The 11,586-nt window shown below is 34.4% G+C and overlaps 1 protein-coding gene across 1 annotated transcript; it reads right to left on the bottom strand.

Annotated features, from left to right (window-relative positions):
* Nucleotides 1-677: 677 nt before the first annotated feature.
* LOC149130535 (uncharacterized) lies at nt 678-10,953 on the bottom strand. The gene is made up of 2 exons (XM_089344157.1): nt 9,988-10,953; nt 678-6,019 (listed from the first exon to the last, which is right to left on the bottom strand). Exon 2 carries the CDS (start codon nt 6,010-6,012, stop codon nt 691-693), a length of 5,322 nt encoding a protein of 1,773 aa, XP_089200283.1. The 5' UTR covers nt 6,013-6,019; nt 9,988-10,953; the 3' UTR covers nt 678-690.
* Between the last annotated feature and the right edge of the window lie 633 nt (nt 10,954-11,586).

Below are 11,586 nucleotides of genomic sequence, written 5' to 3'. Positions count from 1 at the left end.
ACAGAGAGAGAGAAGACAGAGAGAGAGAAGACAGAGAGAGAGAGAAGACAGAGAGAGAGAGAGAGAGAGAAGATAGAGAGAGAGAGACAGAGAAGACAGAGAGAGAGACAGAGAAGACAGAGAGAGAGAAAGAGAAGACAGACAGAGAGAGAGAAGACAGAGAGAGAGAGAGAGAAGACAGAGAGAGAGAGAAGACAGAGAGAGAGAAGACAGAGAGAGAGAGAGAAGACAGAGAGAAAAAAGACAGAGAGAGAGAAGACAGAGAGAGAGAAGACAGAGAGAGAAGACAGAGAGAGAGGGAGAGAGAAGACAGAGAGAGAGAGAAGACAGAGAGAGAGAAGACAGAGAGAGAGAAGACAGAGAGAGAAGACAGAGAGAGAGGGAGAGAGAAGACAGAGAGAGAGAGAAGACACAGAGAGAGAAAGAGAAGACAGAGAAGAAGAAGAAGAAGAAGAAGAAGAAGAAGAAGAAGAAGAAGAAGAAGAAGAAGAAGAAGAAGAGAAAGGCAAGAGAGGAAGAAGGAAAGAGAACAGAGAAGAGGAAAGAAGAGAGAGAGGTAGTGCGTGCGTGTATGTGCGTGTCTTGAAGAATGTTACAACTGTAATTGTTAGTGTAGAATGCAGTGTGAGCAGCGTAGATCAATTCCAAAGTGTGCCCAGTAACAACAACAACAAATATTTATGAAAATATTTATTTGTCATAATGAAAGAAAGCAAAAGAATGACGTCCTGGGATTATTCCAAAAACCATAAAAGAATTGTCTGAAATGTCAAAGCCAAGAACTTTATAGACTTCATTATCTTCACCCCTGAGGAGTAAATATTTTTCAAGATCTTTGGATGTTTGGTATTCAATATGTCCAGGGATTTCGTAAATATTGTTATCTGCATCTGTTGTATAAATACATTCATGATGTGTGGTTAGATAAGGCTTGTGAATATAATAATTTGCATATCTCGGTACTTTTATACTTCTGACCAAATGTTCCTTGTACCAGAAGATTTCATAGTGACCATCATTATTCCGTTGCTCCAATTCCTCGCTTTCCCACTTCCCAATGATAATATTACCATCAGATGTCACTGCTAAATCAAACATCACTACCACCTCTTCCTCTACCTTCACCTCCCCAGAACACACTTCCCGACTGTATTTACATCTTCTGCCATCAATATCGACTATATCTACATAATAACAATAGTTATATTTTCCACCTTCATTTCTGCCTTTAACATAATGACCACCACACACAAGTTGATTGACGTTGTATTTATAAATTCTGTTGTAGTATTTCTCAGTGTTGATGGTTTTTAAATGACAAAGATCTCTATTGAAGACCACCATTTCTTTACCAAAGATGACTATGAAACATTGATCCGTCCATCGACATATACCTAGTGGTTGTTGTGGTAATTGTTTATGTTGAAGTATGTCACCTGTTGTTGTACTGATTAATGTGACAGTGTCTCTAAACAGCAACACATAGACATCGTCATCTAACTTAATTAGTTTGCTGTTGTAGTCTCTATTATCATCATAATTAACAGGTTCAACACATGTAGGAATAGAAAGAGGGATCATTGCTGTTCTATGTGGCAGTCTCCTCACTGATATTTCATCAATTCCTCGCATACTCACTGCCATGAAATTACCACATCTTACCTTTAATCTACCGTGACCAATTATTTCACCTGATTTACCTCTTCTTACTCCTCCTTCATCTCCTCCAGTGTATTTCACTTTATTAATTAATTCACTAGTGAATATTTCCTTGTTCATTTGAGATGTCATGGAAGGGAAATGAAAATCAGAATCAAGATTTAATAACGACACAGATTCCAGAATGTTCACTTGGTCCCCATCAATCTTTATACCATCACAGTCAATCAAGTTAATATGTACACACCAGTAAATATTTCCCACTTTTCTCCATATTACTAAATAGGGTACTTGACTTTCCCAAGTTTTATATTTCTTCAAATCTTGTTTCTTCAGTTGAAATACTTCTTGTCTTTTAGGAACTGTGACCATTATGTCTCCTTCTTGTGTAAAACACACACCACCAACTAAACTTCCAACATTTCTGCAACATAGCAACTCCCCATCCTCATCAAATATTTTAACATTTCCATTATTGGCTTTTTCACATACAACTGTCTTTCCTTCATCAGAAATATCAAAATCTTTTACTTGAACAGGAAATTCGTCTGTTTGTAAACGAGAAACAGAGAATCTTTCCCGATTAAACCTAAACAGACCTTCAACATAGAGTTTATTACAATTGCTACTCCAATGGCTTCCAATAAATGTTGGTCCTTTACAGTTCATGTTGGAAATATCTGTTTCATATTTATAAATTCTCTTTAAAAATATCCGGTTGTATTCACCAGTCTGGTTGAAGCATACTATCTTATCATATTGATTGTAGAGGCCACTAGATCTTTCCCACTGACTATTAATGTACAAAAAGCTGTCATCACTCGTCATCCTGTTATAATAACTGGTATGCTGCATATAGTGTCTAACTGAATGTAAATATTGACCATCACTGTTGAAGAAAATTATGAATCTTTTATTGTTGACAATGATGACATCATTAGCTGTAACTATAATATCACAGATGTAATAAATGTAATTAACATTGGTCTCCTGCGTTAATGCCTCAGGTATATTAATTTGTTGTAGTACATTCACAGCTGAATGCATTTCATCAATACTGGTGATATACAAACTGAGTTTATCGCTACATGTACTACACACCAGTAGATTGTCAGACAAACAAGCAACACATTGATATTTATTTCTCGTTTGGTAATTCACCAGTAACAATGGAAATTCCACTTTTAGTGTCAATAATTCATGTTTGTCATCATCAGTTGTAATGACCAGTGTGTTTGACTGCCATCGACACATTTTAACATCATTACCATTCAGCTTGACAGAGTCCAGAAATTGACCATCAAATGTTAATATCTTGATGTTTTTATTGTTAATGTTGTATCCTGCAATCAGATTATTTTCAGTAATAACTGAACAGCAAATGCTCACTGATTGATTGTCTGCCAAATCGGGAGGGACAACAACACGTCTGGCTTTATCAGAAACTGTCAGATCCTGTAGATATAAAGAAGATGACAACATTTCACTGACAGAAATGTTTCTGGAAAATACATCTACCAGGTCGATATAATAATTAAGTTGATTATTTGTAACGAGATCATTAACCAACAAATTATGATCGTTTATAGCAAACATACGGCTGTTCTCTATAAGATATACAAACATTTGGTCAATAGATCCACCGTAGAGATTGAGGGGACGTTTCACTTGGGACATTAAAACACTGGGGACCATCTTAATACTACAAGGATGATGATCACCAGTGCCATGACCACCACCATCTATTCTAGTGTTGTACTGAAAAGCTTTTCCCCTAGTAACAATTAATAGTTTTAGTGTTTCATTTTCTATTGATAGTGATTTCACTACAAATGGAATATTAATTCTATGAATTATTTCAGCTTGATTATAATTTTTAATGGCTAAAATATCTAAACGAGATGGTTTATCACAATTACAAACAATTTGACCTTTACCCAGCTTACACACCCATACATAAGGCTGCCTTAATGATACACTTCTCACTGTCTTTGATAAGTTTCCAATGACCCTTAATTGTTTCTGTAGGGGTAATGTGACACCTATTTGATTAGAATCCCATCGACATATATCTGTAGCTAAAGATGGCAAAGATAATGTAGACACAATGTCTCCTTCATTAGAAATGTATAACAAGCAATCATGGTTGATGTCGGACACCACCAACTGTCCATTTGCCAGATGACATATTTTGGCAATGAGAAGTTTTTTGTCATTCTCCTTTTCTTTGAGTCGTAGATTTAGATTTCTGATATAAGGATTTTTGATGCGTAAACAACATCCAGACCAGTCGTTATACTTGTAAAGAAGAACTCTGTTGAGTTCAACATCTGGCACATAAAAAGTTCCTTGGAAAACAGCAATGTGAGGGTGAACAGGGAAAGGTAGTTTCCACTGCCATTTAATTTCTCCATATATATCATAACATGCAACAATCGACTGTCTCTTGAACAGGACATAATAATAAACATTATCAGAGTAGATGTGATGAGGGTAGCCATAGAATGGAAGGTATTTTTCAAAAAGTTCTTCACCACTTGTCGAATAAAATACCAATTTATGCTTCTTTCCATCTATGACTACAAAATTAATTGGAGTTGCAGCAATGGTGACATTATCGTGTTCCAGGGAAATTTTTTGTGTGATTTCAACTTCCTCCTCCTTAATCAATAGGATATGGACCTCATATTTGTTTTCTCTGGTGATCAGAGCCAAACACTTATTTGATACAATATTACATATTTTAACGTAATCAGAGTGGACCTTTATTAAAGGGCCTTTGCTTAGTTCAGGACAAGTAATATACTGAAGTCTTTCCATTTCACGATAAAAGACCAGAAATCTGTTTGAGTTCAATTTACATACGATGGAAGGAAGATCAAGTAAAGTTAAATTATTTTGGCTAATTATTTCCCCAGTATCGGTGAATAATATAGCTTTCTTATTCCTATAGATGATTAATATAGAAGATGTTGACATAGGCAGAATATCTGTAATGTTGTAGCATTCCTCAAAGTTAATATGGTCTTCCAAACTGGGGGTACATAGCTGGTGGCTGTATGACATTCTAGGCCAAAATTCTTTATTTGTTGCAATAATATGAGGCATCCCAAAATAATCAACTAGGAAAATGGTACCCGCATCAACAGAAATATACTGGCATTTCATTCCAATTTCTCTCTTTGTCACACCACCTGTAACAGAAATCCTATAAATAATATGTCCCTGGAGGACATAAAAATGGTCCTGGTACACAGTAATGTGAGTTGGAAGGTCCAGAGATTTAGTGCATACCTCAAATAACTGCTGGCCATCCAGATTATAACAGGTAACTCTGTTAATATTGGAAAACGATATTAACACGTTATTCTCTGGGCCTACAGCAATATCTGCAGGTACCTCTTTGGCACTGAATTGATCTGTAATTGTATTATCATCCCAATCAATGACGTATATGGTCTTACAGAACATTTCCACACCTATAAATCTAGAACGTTCTAAATAAGAAACCAAGTAAAAACCCAATTGAAGTGTCTTGATTTTAAAACTGAAAGGATTAATAATAAGGATCATTTTTCGAAAGGGGAGGGTGGCCAGAACAGTGTCTTGACCGATTCTAGTGAGATCAGTGACAGATGATGGGCAATGAACTTCATTTCTGTCACCATCTTTTGTCACACAACATATTGTCAGACAATGGCGGGAATATGTCACTATTCCTCCTTGTATGACAACAATTTTGGATACCATGTTGTCTATATCCTCACCAGATCCAACTATCGCTGCTTCTGTAGTCACAACTGAAGAAAGAGATCGAAATTTATTGATTATTTTTGGTGCCTCAATTGTCTTGTGCTTGTCTTGTAAAACATTTGTCTTCAAATAGTGTTTCAGGAACAATTCCAGTTTTCTGATAATAATAAATTCTTGATTGTAATCGTTTTCCTTAATGTCTTTCATCAAAATGTCGATTCTCTGTGTAAAATCTTGTAGAAAGTTATTTGTATCTAATCCTATACGTTTTAAAAAAGTACATATTTCTTTCTGAGAATTTATCAACATATCAATTTTGTCTTCATATACATTGAATCTTGTATAATATATATGTTTGTCAAAAACATCTTGTCTTTCAGCTATTTCCCTCTTTTTATGGTCCCCTCTATGTCTTTTTTGTTTTGTTGTTGACTCAGGTGAAGGTCGTTTCTTTGACATTTTTCTCCTTGAACCATCATCTCCCTCATATCTACGCATTTTTTTGTGAACTCTTTCTTCATCATATTTTGTTGTTGAGTCACGAAAAACTCTTTTCAGAGATATAAGTGTTCTTAAAGTATTTCTTGTTTGGTCTTCCATAGTGAATCTATAATGAAATATAAGTGAAAAAAAAACATTCAACTTTGTGAAAACATTAAAGTTTCAGGGAGATAATGTTTACTTCATTATTCTAAACACACAAACAAAAGATTAATGTATTTCTGTCAGTGTATTAGGTTGTTAAATTAATATTTAAACAACTTCTTGTGGGAATAATAATTATTAGAAATAAACATCTAATTACATTCTATTATTGGATGTATTAATAAGTTTCACTAGTTACATGGAGTCTAAATATTAGCAATAATTATACTCACTGGAAATGATATTTTTCGTCAACATCACAAATTAATAGCCATGTCTGGTTTAGATTTATTTAATAATTGGTCTACAGATTTACTTGCCCTTGAAAGTATTCAATAATGAGATACTCTAAACTGTAGAGAAAGTTAAATTTAATTGATATACATGGGGTACGCCACAGCACACTCATGGTAATTATGTTCAAACTTCATGAACATGGAACAATTAGCAAAACATAGACGTTATGCTTCATATAAGTTGTCAGATACAAGACAGACTGAACATCTTGCTTATTAGATGGAATATAAGTATTACTAATGATTATATATACTGGAAATGATGGGACCGTCATGGTTGGCTTAGTTTCCATCATATTTACTTAGATGAAGAGATATCAATAAAGCTGGAGATGAAACTGGTTCTTAACCTGACAAATGCTGTAAATCTCTCAACATTCCAATATAATCCACACAATTATCATAGACAACATTGATTAAACTTGGAAAGCTTATCAAAAAATGGGCTTTCATATAATCACACTGATACACAGCATGTTGAGAGGATCGTTATTATTTGTTCCTGATTGAGATAATAAAGATTGGTTAATGATTTATATATAGTAGCAATAATCACAATTAATGAAAAATAGGTTCATCCTAATCACATTTAATATAAGATATAGTGTTCAGGTAGCAATGAGAAACATATTTGTATAGAAAATGGATTTGGCAAGTGAAGTGAGTTTTGTTTTGTGTTAGGTGAGGAAATATAACCATTGTAGTTTATTAAGAAGTATTGGGGGTTTAATGAGGTGGATTAGGAAATATTGGTGGGGTGTTTAATGATATTCTGGTGATTCATAAAACCACCTTCATAATCATTCTCCTCCACCTTCATCTTCTAAATAGTGACTGCTATTCTTTTGATCAAGGTGGGATGAAAGGCAAAATGATGCAAAATGATTTCAGCTTTCTGAATATATATGGACAAGACTACAACATATATTTCAGATACATTGATATCATTTTATTTTATAGAATAAAGCTATTTTGTTGTTATTGCTTTTGTTGTCGACAAGAAATTCCATGAAGCATAAACCAGATAACCAGTAAATATTTCAACTGTAAAATTAAACGGGATTCATGTTTATATTTCCTGTGCCATTCTACACGGTTTACTTTTGGGAAGAAAATCACATCAAAACTACGTAATAATTATCTTAGCTTTATAATTCTGAAGGTGAAAACTTTATAAACAGTCTATAGGAATCACTCTTTGTTAATTAAATTGTCCAGTGAAAACCATTGTAATCCAGGAAGACCGTAAATTTTCTTTCTGCTGCCTGTCCATTTTGTAAGCGCAATGTTCAAATACTGAATAAATTTAATATAAGGTCACAGAGTATAGCAGAAACATGTAAAAGAATGGAGAATTAAGTAGTTGTATATTTAAGTAAGCATTTATGTATGTTTTAGATAGATTGCCAAATTCCAAAATTCTGTGATGCAGCAATTGATATAAGATTTACAAAAATAGAAAATTTAATACCATCCTATCTTTATCGCAGTTATGCCATGCTGCTTGGAACAGAAAACATTTTAAGGGAGAGAGATAGTTGTAAAACTAACAATATTTGACCAGTACAAGGGATTAGGAGGTATTTCAGCAGACCTGCTTATGAATAATATTTATTTGATCCTGATTGGATACAGCAAAATTTCTATCCCATTTGAACTGCTATTGACCTATTCAAATATACGGAGCTGGTAAGCAGAACGAAGCTGTTCAGTAGATATATTATTTGGTTATGGGGAAAATTTGATTTGGTCAATAATAATTCTAAATATTAACTATGAGTAGAAGACAAGTTGAGTTAATGAGAATTCTATAGAAATATAATTGATACATCATTCACCACAGTTAATCCGATCAACAGAACAGCCTGCTTGTGAAATTAACGTGCAAGTGGCTGAGCACTCCACAGACACATGTACCCTTAACGTAGTTCTCGGGGATATTCAGTGTGACACAGAGTGTGACAAGGCTGACCCTTTGAATTACAGGCACAACAGAAACAGGAAGTAAGAGTGAGAGAAAGTTGTGGTGAAAGAGTACAGCAGGGTTCGCCACCACCCCTGCTGGAGTCTTGTGGAGCTTTAGGTGTTTTCGCTCAATAAACACTCACAACGCCTGGTCTGGGAATCGAAACCGCGAGTCCGCTGCCCTAACCACTGGGCCATTGTGCCTCCACATTCACTAAGGTAGATATCCTATTTTGAAAAAATATTTTTCTTCAAGGAATAAATTTTTCTTTTAAATTGTAGTATGGTGAAGATAAAAAATAGAATTAAAATAAAAAATAAAATGGAAAAAGAAAATTTTAAAAGGAATTATATAATAATTAAGAAATAACCTAATCAAAGATTTAAATTTAAATAATAATGATAGCAGCAACAACATAGTAATAATATCAGTAACAATAATTAGAAGATAAAAATAATTAAGATAATTAAATATAATAAATATTAGTGTATCTACAAAATGATACTAGCTTTGTTAAATATATCAGATATTCAGTGTTTCCTCAAGACATAAGGTAATGCAGTAAATATTACTCATTGTTCCCCACTGGAACCCTTTATTGGAAACTGGAAAAACAGACTTTCAGAATAGCTGTCCTATATAAGTTAGAATTTCCCCATTTTTGTCAGGATTTTCCCCTTTTTTCATGCACTGCAAAGCAGTGAAGGAAAGTTTTTTGAGACAAGAATTTTTAAAGTCCCTGTCTTTTGAAAAATGACAGTTAAAATAATAATTATGTGTGTTTATATTCAAAGCCATTTCTTCAGCTCTGTTCACCTAATGGAGCCTTAAGGCTATCAGTGTACCATATAACATGCTTAGAACACCTGAAATCTGGGGAAATCCTTCTCCACACCCACCTACTGCTAATGTCTTCCAGTGTGACATACAATGTGTTTAAGGCATTACAAATCTGGATGAGACTTTCTCCCTACATGTGTAACCCCTGTCAATGTCTTCCACATAGAAAGAGAAAAGTCGTAGAGGAGGAAGACAAATAATACAACAACAATGATGACAGATTTACTCCAATATTTGACTGGTTCCTTTCGACCATAAAAATATAATGGAAAGTAAAGTCAACCCCGCGAGGTATTGAACTCTGAGCAAATACAGTTTTCCGTAAAAATGTGCTAATAACTTTGCCAACTCACCTTACAGTTAACATAAAGGAGTTAACATTGGATAAATATGTATTGAAAAGCCAATAATATTAATTCTCCACTTATATTACAGTTTGATTTCTATTAATGTACACAAATTTAATTAGCAAAGTAATCAAATTACTGTTGAATAATAAGCATAAAAGTAAAGATTGACTTAAATCATTTCCTTGCTTTGCTGAAAGCCGGAGGTTTATTTAAGAAATTCCATTAAACTATATGAAGAAAGCAAAATCTATATTTTATATCTGTAAAATTAATTTGCAAATTTTGAATTTCCTTTGAAAGATCAAAATCTAAAACTATTTAATTTGTAAAATTACTTTTACATAATTTGACCAAAGACATTCTGTGATACTATGCTAATTCATCCTTCTCTAATGTGAAGTAGCTCTAGCATTTTTAATGGTGTAAATATGTTAGTAATTCATTTGTTAATTAAAATAATAATTGCAATGATATTTACCAGAGTCAATATTTGGGTTTCAATTTCTGCCTGAAGTCTTTCTGTGTCAGAAGTATCAATTTGTTCAAAACAGAGGTAAAACAGTGACTTCTACAACTGTCATGGAGATATTTATAACATAGCAGGAAGAGGTTGATATGTGAATGCTATTGTATCATTTTTGTGTAGTGTGTGAGTGTAGCTTTGTTTAAAAGTGTGTGAGCATGTATAAGTATATTTCATCAAATGTGTGTTGGAGTGTGTATGTATGTGTATGTTGTGTCATAGTGGGCAATCTTTCGATGTTAGTCTAGCTGGTGTGGAGCCACTTGCACATTAATTTCATAAACTGGCTGTTCCATTCATAGGATCAATTGGAACCCTTGTTGTTGTAACTGATGGAATGCCTATTGTTGTTATTATTATTATTATTATTATTATTATTATTCACGAGATAGCAAATGGCACTCTTCTTTTAATTTTGACTCTATATCTTCAGGAGGAGTTACCTCAATCCTTTCTATATAAACGAAAATGAAGTAGATTGACATTGTTGTTGTTGTTGTTGTTGTTGTGGTGGTTGTTGTTGTTGTTGTTGTTGTTGTTGTTGTTATTATTATTATTATTAGTATTAGGCTTAAGGTGGCGATCTGGCAGATTTGTTAGCATGTTGGACGGAATGCTTAGCGGTATTTCACCAGTCGCTACATTCTGAGTTCAAATTCAGCTGAGGTCGACTTGGCTTTTCATCCTTCCAGAGTTGATAAATTAAGTACCAGTGAAATACTGGGGTTGATAGAGTATATAGGTATGAACGTGTATATAGGTATTGCTGTGTGTATGTATTCAGAGGCACACATACTTTTATGTAAATGGGCCAAAACTTCCCACACTTTTTTTTCCTCACTGATTGTATTAAAACAGGTTGAGTAGTAGTAGTAGTAGTAGTGGTGGTGGTGTTGGCGGCGGCTGTGGCTGCGGTGTAAAGACAGAAAGGAGTGAGAGAGAGAGATAGAGGTCAAAAGAAAGAATGTAGAAGTAAATGGGAAGTGGAGGTGAGAGATATATTATTCAGAGTCTGAAGTAACTGCAGATTGCTTGGCTTTTTAAGTAGGTTATCATACACGCACAACATTGATGACTCATACATATACACATAAGAAAAGCCTTTCAGTACAATACTAGCATTGATGGTGGCGGTCATGGCAGTAGTTGTTGTGATGGTAATAGTAGCAGTATTAAGATGGTCCCCAGTGTTTTACTGTGCCAAATGAACCCTTGCCCCAATCTCTATGGTGGATCTCTCTTTTTTTTTTTCTTTTACTCTTTTACTTGTTTCAGTCATTTGACTGCAGCCATGCTGGAGGACCGCCTTTAGTTGAGCAAATCGACCCCGGGACTTATTCTTTGTAAGCCTAGTACTTATTCTATGGGTTTCTTTTGCCGAACCGCTAAGTGACGGGGACATAAACACACCAGCATCGGTTGTCAAGCAATGCTAGGGGGGACAAACACAGACACACACACATATATATATACATATATACGACAGGCTTCTTTCAGTTTCCGTCTACCAAATCCACTCACAAGGCTTTGGTCGGCCCGAGGCTATAGTAGAAG

The sequence above is a fragment of the Octopus bimaculoides genome, chromosome 28 (genome assembly GCF_046866305.1).
Source record: "Octopus bimaculoides isolate indiv1 chromosome 28, ASM4686630v1, whole genome shotgun sequence".
Taxonomy (NCBI): Eukaryota; Metazoa; Mollusca; class Cephalopoda; order Octopoda; family Octopodidae; genus Octopus; species Octopus bimaculoides.
This window is presented reverse-complemented; position numbering and strand designations above follow the sequence as displayed.

Excerpts from the sequence above, each read along its gene's own strand:
- LOC149130535 (XM_089344157.1), bottom strand. The coding sequence starts at position 6,012 with ATGGAAGACCAAACAAGAAATACTTTAAGAACACTTATATCTCTGAAA.